This window comes from Elephantulus edwardii, unplaced genomic scaffold, assembly GCF_000299155.1.
Source record: "Elephantulus edwardii isolate Elephantulus edwardi_28Jun2011 unplaced genomic scaffold, EleEdw1.0 scaffold00091, whole genome shotgun sequence".
In the NCBI taxonomy this organism is placed as follows: domain Eukaryota; kingdom Metazoa; phylum Chordata; class Mammalia; order Macroscelidea; family Macroscelididae; genus Elephantulus; species Elephantulus edwardii.
In genome coordinates, this window is record NW_006399841.1 from 1,899,535 (window position 1) to 1,907,430 (window position 7,896).

Below are 7,896 nucleotides of genomic sequence, written 5' to 3' on the forward strand. Positions count from 1 at the left end.
CAGCTGCTGCACAGGAGAAGGATGGGCAGTCTCCTCCCAAGCGATTTACTGCCTCTGAAAACCCACTGGAGGGTTCACTAGGGGTCAGTTCCGACTCGAGAGGACATAACAACTAGCAGACAGTCGAACACCACACAGTCCTTGATGGTCACTTGCCTTTGTGAAATGACATTTAATTTGTTTCCCCCTCAGTTCAGAGCAAATGAAAAAGAAATGGAAAAAACACCTAGACTTGTGTGCCAAAGTTTTAGCATGCTAAAGTTCAAGATGAGGAAAGTGTCATTTCCATTTCTAGTGAAGTTGCTGTTTTTATAAAGGGGTATCTGACTAAAATGCTAAGGAATATATTTATCTTCTCTTCATACAAAATCTTTATCACATAATTAGCACCTTTCTCCCAGAAGACACTCACTAAAGGGGCTCTCCTGGACGGATGAGGAATTTTCCCAGTTTACTGTTCACGGCAGCTTTGGTGATCCCATCCATATGGAGCTGCATTGGTAACCCAAAGGTGGGCCTTTTTGATGTCCTGAATCCATGAGTCCCTGCTCGAACAGAAGATGGTCACTCTCCTCTTGTGTAACTTACAGGCTTGGAAAACACACTGGAGGGTCAGCTATGAGTGGATTCCAACCCAACGGCAATAAGAGAGCTGTTGCTGTTGGTATGTGCTGTCTCTCTTCTCTTTGAAAAGTAAAAGAAAAATCCTTTCATTGTTACACAATTTCTCCCCTCAAGTCCACTCCACTGTGCAGCCTTCATTCTGGACTCCTGTCATGACAATAATACCTAATCATATATCCCTTTTAAACAGTTCTCTCCCTCATCTGTTTCAATGCAGTATACATCATTCATCCCATCTGTCTCAGTTCCTCCCCAACCCTGATGTCAGTCCCCTATTACAACAGTGGCACTATGCAGTACCTGTCCTTTTGTGACTGGGATATTTCACACAGCATGATGTCCTCCAGGGTCACCCATTTTGCATAATATTTCATGAGTTCTTTGTTTTTCAATGCAGCATAGTGTTCCATTGTGTGAATATACCACAGCTTCTCTATCCATTCATTTGTTGATGGGCTCTTGGGTTGTTTCCAACTCTTTGTTATTAAGAACAAAGCCACGATAAACATGGGTATGCAAAAATTAAAATTAAAACATTAAAAACTAAAAATCTGGAGAGGAAGAAGCAACGCGGAGGGAACGGGAACAATTTGAGACCGCAGCCGGCACTATGAGCCTCCTCAACAAACCCAAGAGTGAGATGACCCCGGAGGAGCTGCAGAAGCGAGAGGAGGAGGAGTTTAACACGGGCTGCTCTCTGTGCTCACGCAGTCGGTCAAGAACAACACGCAAGTGCTCATCAACTGTCGCAACAACAAGAAGCTCCTGGGCCTTGAAGGCCTTCGACAGTCACTGCAACATCGTGCTGGAGAAAATGAAGGAGATGTGGACCGAGGTCCCCAAGAGTGGCAAGGGCAAGAAGAAGTCCAAACCCATCAACAAGGACCGCTACATCTCTAAGATGTTCCTGCGTGGGGACTCGGTCATCGTGGTCCTCAGGAACCCCCTCATCGCCGGCATGTAGGGCCACCCCCATCTCTACAGCCCTGTCCCACAGCCGCCTCCTGCCGCCCCTGGAAGACCTGTCCCGTACTGTGAATAATAAAGTCCCTGTGTGGTTTTTTCCTACTAAAAAACAAACAAAAAAACCTAAAAATCTGATGCTCAGTCTTCCTTCTTAAGGCCCGTCAGTTTGCTGCCCTGCCCCACCACCTCGAGCCAACCTACACTAGAGCTTTACTTTTCATTCACCATTCAGTTCAGCACACACTGCAGTGGTTCAAGAAAGCTCTCTTGCACAGTCAGCCTTCCTCACACCGAAGCTGGCCACGGAAGTTCGCGTGGCACAGTTCACACACAAAGGATATCATAAAGATACCCAACTTCCTCAGCCAGCAAAGCCCCACCTTCCGGGAGCGGACCCCATCCTCTTCCCATCAGCTTCACGGTCTTCCTGGGGAGTCTTGCCACCCGCTCCCTTCCCTGTGGACGCCTGCAGAAATGCTTTGTTTTCTGACATCAGAATCAGGATTTGCAGATTCTCAGGGGCCAAGTTTGTGCTTCGCTTCCTCATCCTTTTCCTTCCTGAGTCATTCTGCAAAGGGGTCACGCGTGTGCGGAGGAGAAGTTTCCATAAGATCCACAGAGGGAGACGCCAGAGCCCCCCTCTACACCCCCAGAATCTGATCAAGGCAAGGGACCCTCCCAGGAAGGATCTGAGGGGCAGTTTGCCTATCCAATCACGCCTTCCAACAGGAAGCACGCACAACATCAAAGCACAACTCGGAACACTGTAGGAAACGCTGAAGAAAGCTTCTTGCTAACAGAGATGTCTACACCCCACATGGTTCTGTCTAAACAAACACATCTCTGCGTTTTCAAAACTGCAACCATCGCCGCTTCGACATCCGAGAGCTTGAGTGGCAGTGTGCCCTGGGCCTGCCCTGCCCCACTCTGCTGCGGCTGGGACCAGGGGACAGAAGTGAAGGGGTGGTCCGCTTGGGGGTGGCGATGCCGACTTAAGTTATCCCACAGACATCTGCAGGCCATTACGCTGTAAAGCCAGGAAGATAAGTCTGCTCGGTGCTAATAACCCTAAATGAAAACCAGGAGCCTCAGAAAACCTCCGCTTGACGAGGTTTACGTGCAGCGTCCCTTCTGGCAGGAGACAGATCACAGACACCGCCCGCATATGCCCGGGGAGGGGCAGGGGGGGCGCTTCAAGTGAAGAAAAGGCCCACATGGACCTCAAAATCAACCGAGTGGCCGTGCGAAAGAGGAAAGAGTTAAAGAGTCCTGTGGAAGAAGTCGAAGCCGGGACCTCACTATTTACCCAGCAGAAATAATAGCAATGGGGCCAAAGAAAAGCAATTGCACTGCCCAGAGATTTCTTGTGGAACTAGGGATTTCCCCCCCGCCTCTGGTTCCCCCACACAATGCCCGCTCTGTCCCACGACCTGGGTCCTGAAGCATTAAAGGGTTCTTTTTCATTCCTTTCAAATCACTGACCTTATCATGCACGTATTAGCAGCTTAGGAAATTATAATCATAGCTGTGTCAAGTTTGGGTTTTCTGGTTTTGGAGTTGCTTGTACTCTTTACTGGGGAGGAGGAAGGAGGCACACAAAACCACTTCTCTGTTGACAGGAGCGTGCCGGCCCGCCTGCTGACAGAGGCAAGACCGGTCCAGCTGCTGATCCCGGCTTCTGACTGAGTACGCTCCACGCTGACCACAGAATCTCTGCCTCAGTCCTCTGTAGGGGTTCCACCCAGCAACCAAACAAAACACTAGAGGGGCCTCGGACCAGGGAAGCAGGGTCCCTCGCAGCTTGCCTCTCTGAGTGATTAGCTTCAGAGGTTCAGCACCAAGCTTCCAGGAGGATGCATGGAGGGTGACCCCGGCTGTGGCCTGGCCACACTGCCCAGGAAACAGGTCTCCAAGAGGTTTGCAAATTACCGAGCTGGGAGCAGCCTCCGTGCCCCAGGGCAAGGCAGCTCCTCTGACATGGCTGTGGCCCTAACCCGGACCCAAGTCTTCCTCCCCCTCCTCTCATAGCTAAATTACCTAAGAGTTTATTGCTTCCATAAATAAACAATGGCTTATTTATTTCCAAGGCAGATAAATAGCCCTTAGAGTTTGCCTCGTGGGGAGTGAGTTTGCATCTGCTGTCATTGTAAGTTGTCACGAGATTGGCTACCAGCTCATGGAGACGCACGCTTCACAGAAAGAAAGGCTCCCTGTCCAGTCCTGCGCAACCCACATGATCAGTTTCATATCAAATCATTCAGATCCACAAGGTTTTTATTGGTTTATTTAAGGCAGAAGATTGCCCCGCCTTTGTTCCTATTCTGAGACTGGAAGCTTTACCAAAACCTTTATGGCAACTTAGCAACATGCAAATCACCAATAAGAGATGAGTGTACCATTGAACTTGGGTTTCCTGCGTGGGCATCAAGAACTGTACCACTGAATCACCACTCTCCTCAAGTTTACAAGCTCCTCTCTAAATCTGCTCACTGAGCTTCCTTCTTGTTGTTGTTGTTGTTGTTGTTGTTGTTGTGTGCCACTGAGTTTGAACTAGGTGAGCTGACCCTCCAGTGGGTTTTCAGAGGCAGTTAATCGCCCAGAAGGAGACTGCCCATCCCTCTCCCGTGGAGAAGATTCAAACCACATGCCTTTGGGATCGCAGTACGGCTTCTAAACACTAGACTACCCTTTTCCCCAATGTGATGTTCACGACAGTGGTTATGCTCAAACTGCCACTTGCTGGTTAGGGACTGACCTCACAGATAGAGAAACAACGAGCGTGAGCACCCCACGTGCCTGCTGTGAGGATGAGGGGTGTTCACCAGGTAGAGGAAGCACCTGGAAGCGTGGCCAGCGGCTCTCTCTGCATGTGTGGGCTCAACCCTGAGCCAAGCAGGAGATATCTGCAGAGATGGATCTCGAAGCTCCAACCAATCAACTGAGCCTCAATTAATCTTTCATTAACTGCCTTTTCTTGGCTGCAGGGAAGGACAGTTTAAGAACAAACTGTTCTTTAGATTACTTACAGCTTCCTGAAAGTCTGAACACAGACTTTCATTTACTCACTGCTATTGAGTTGGAATCGATTTATAGCTGACCCTCCAGCAGGTTTTCAGAGGCTGCAAACTGTACAGTGGGAAATTTTCCACCTTCCTCCCAAGAAGTAACTGGTGGATTCGAACTGTCTGCTTTGGGTTGACAGTGTTATCTCTTACCCACTGATGTGTGCCACAGAGTCAGAACTGATCTGCAGCTGACCCTCCAATGAGTTTTCAGAGGCAGTAAGCAGGATAGGAATAGACTGCCCATCTTTCTCCTGTGGAGCAGCTGGTAGATTTGAACTGCGTGCCTTTGGGACTGCAGTGAAGCTTCTTAGCAGTAGCCTGTCGAGTCAGAACAGACCCACAGCTGACCCTCCAGCGGGTTTTCAGGGGCAATTAATCACACAGGAGGAAAATGCCCAACCTTCTCCCATGGAGCATCTGGTGGATTCGAACTGCATGCCTTTAGAGTTGTAGCGTAGCTTCTTACCACTAGGCTATCAGAAATAAGATTTCACTTTCCAAAACTCATTAACCAATCTTTTTCTCACCCAGAGACTTTGGTATATGAACAGGTTTGATATTCTACTATTTCATTGTATTGCCAAGACCAATTCTGTTAAAATTTTTATTTCTTAGCAATAACCAAGATAACGAGTTTATATTGAAGCTAGCTTCTCTATGTTAAGAACTACAACATGAGTGGAAAGTAATTAGCACATGGTCTGCTGTTGGGGACCTCTCCAAAGTACTGAAGAGCAATGGTGTCTCTCTGGAGACTAAGGTGCGTTTGATACAGGCCATGTTCTTCACAATCGCTTGTTATGCAACAGAGAGTTGGACAATGACCGGGGAGGATAGAAGGAGAATTGATGCCTTTGAGCTGTGGTGCCGGAGAAGAGTACTGAGAATACCGTGGACTGCTAGGAAAACAAACAGATTCGTCCTGGAAAGGGTTAAACTGGGTGGCTCCTTGGAGGCAAGGATTCTGAGGCTCCGTCTAAATACTTTGGACATGTTGTGAGGAGAGACTGGTCCTTGGAAAAGGACATCATGCTTGGGAGGGTGGAGGGACAGCGCAGGAGGGGAAGGCCCTCTATGAGGTGGATTGATTCAGTGACTGGGGTAATTGGGGGAGGTGTGTCAGAGACCGTGCGATTGGCACAGGACAGGGCAGAGTTTAGGGCTGTTGTACATAGGGTCGCTATGAGTCACAAGCGACTCGACGGCACGTAACAACAACAACAACAACAAACAATGTGTTCAATAAGTAAATACTGGCTAGTTGACAATTTCTTACTTTTTTCTTGCCTCTCGTTTAATAGCAGTGACCCACTTGGAGAGACACAGGTCTGTCCCACTGTAGACACAGCCATCATGAATACCCGGACAATACTTTTGTAGAGAGTCTGACTTCCTTTTTTCCCATGCGCTGGCTGTGACACCATCAGCAAGATTGCACCGCAAGCTGATACGGCAAAAACCAGAACTCCCCACTTCCATGTTCTCAAGCCTGGGTCGCAAGGCCAGAGCTCCGACAAGCTCCTCTGTCTGATGCCAACTGTGACACAGCATCATGATAAGGACCCCTCCTTACAGGCCACTGCCTCTCTAGCTTATATTTTAAATCCTACCCCTTTGGCCCAGCAGAGATATTTGATCTCAAAGAAGAGATCAAAGCAAGAAAGAATCCTCATTTTTCTACTCCTGCTGTAAAAATGTGGACAGGAATGGTGATTAATTTTATAAACCATAATGAATGGGAATGACTGTATGAAACACAATGTGAATGAAGGATAGAGTGAAACACAATGTGTATGAACTTTGTAAACAAAACCAGTATAAAATAAATTTTTTTAAGGGGACAGATCCTTTTGTAGGTAGAAGCAAGACTTCATTCATATCCTTAAATATGAGCATACTTGGATATCTACTCTTTTTGTAATGAATAAACAACATCAGTGGTTTGTATCTGGTCATTACAGAGTGGGAAGGCCAAGGCAGAAGCCAAGGGTGTTTGGTCTAACTCTGGGGTCTGGCACACAGTAAAAGTTTATTACATGTTTGTAGACTGGACGGATGAACAGTTTCCATGTCCCTCCACACCACTCACCATCGAGTACTGAGGGACGATTCCATTGGCATCACCGTGGTAGATATACACCGCCCCTGTGAAGTCATCCTCCTTGGGTGCTCCAATGGCCACATCTGAGGGAAGAGAAACAGCTGTGGGTTAGCAAAGTAAGAATATAAAGGCATTTCCCAATTCTTGCTACCATACCTAAGTCCCTTAATACCAAAAATGTCTTGGTTATTGAATACTCAGTCCTTAAATTGGGCATATGGTCTCTGTTATAGGCTGAATTGTGTCTCAAAAAATATGTGTCAACTTGATTGGGCCATAATTCTCAGTGGTTTGGCAGTTACATCATGATTTAATCAGCCACCATCATGCGATTCAATATAATCAGCCAATCCGTTTTGAAGGGATTAGGATCAGATGGAAGACCTTTCATCAGGTCACAGCCGTGAGTCCACATAAGGGGAGTATCCCTTGAATGTGGTCTGCATCACCTTTCATTTCATAAGAGATAAAAAGAGAAAGCAGTGAGTTGAAAAGGAGGAAATTCAGTACCAATAAGAAGGAAGAGCCAAGAACAAAGCTCATCTTTTGGACTGGGGTCTCTGTGCTGAGAATCTGCTAGATCAAGGGGAAGACTGGTGCCAAGACACATGGAGGTCTCTAAGGAATGCCGATCCACAGATGCCGAAGGACACAAGGACTGTCCTCCTAAACCGCAACAGAGAGAAAACCTTCCTCTAGAGTCTGTTCCCTGAATCTAGACTTCCAGGTCCTAAAATTCTAAGTGAACAGATTCATTTTTTACAGCCACCCACTGTGATATTTCTGTTCACAGAAGCACTAGATAACATGTCAAGTAGGTAAAACATGCATAGAAAGAAAATCTGAGAAACAGAAACTAGGCTCATTCTATGTAAGTTTCTATCTTATCTTCATGGGGAAAAAAATCAATGGCTCAATCAACAAATGAAATACAAATAAACACCACTCAACCTAATTTCTATCTTATCACAGAGGTGAATTCTATAAATGATGATTATTAGAGGACTAAGAAAGTGAACTCGATTTCCACCTAAAGGAATTTTATAGAATAATGTTCAACTCATCAGAAAATGAATTTTCTTTCATGACCTTACTACTTCAGGGACAATGCTTTGTGAGTCATCTTCCACCACCCACCCA

General features: G+C 46.8%; 1 protein-coding gene across 1 annotated transcript in view; it reads right to left on the reverse strand.

Moving 5' to 3' along the window:
* ITGA9 (integrin, alpha 9) overlaps positions 1 to 7,896 on the reverse strand; it is a 341,099-nt gene that overhangs the window by 278,555 nt on the left and 54,648 nt on the right. The window contains exon 11 of the mRNA XM_006890656.1: positions 6,745 to 6,839. Coding sequence (XP_006890718.1) covers positions 6,745 to 6,839 — 95 coding nt within the window. The remainder of the gene's footprint in view (positions 1 to 6,744; positions 6,840 to 7,896) is intronic.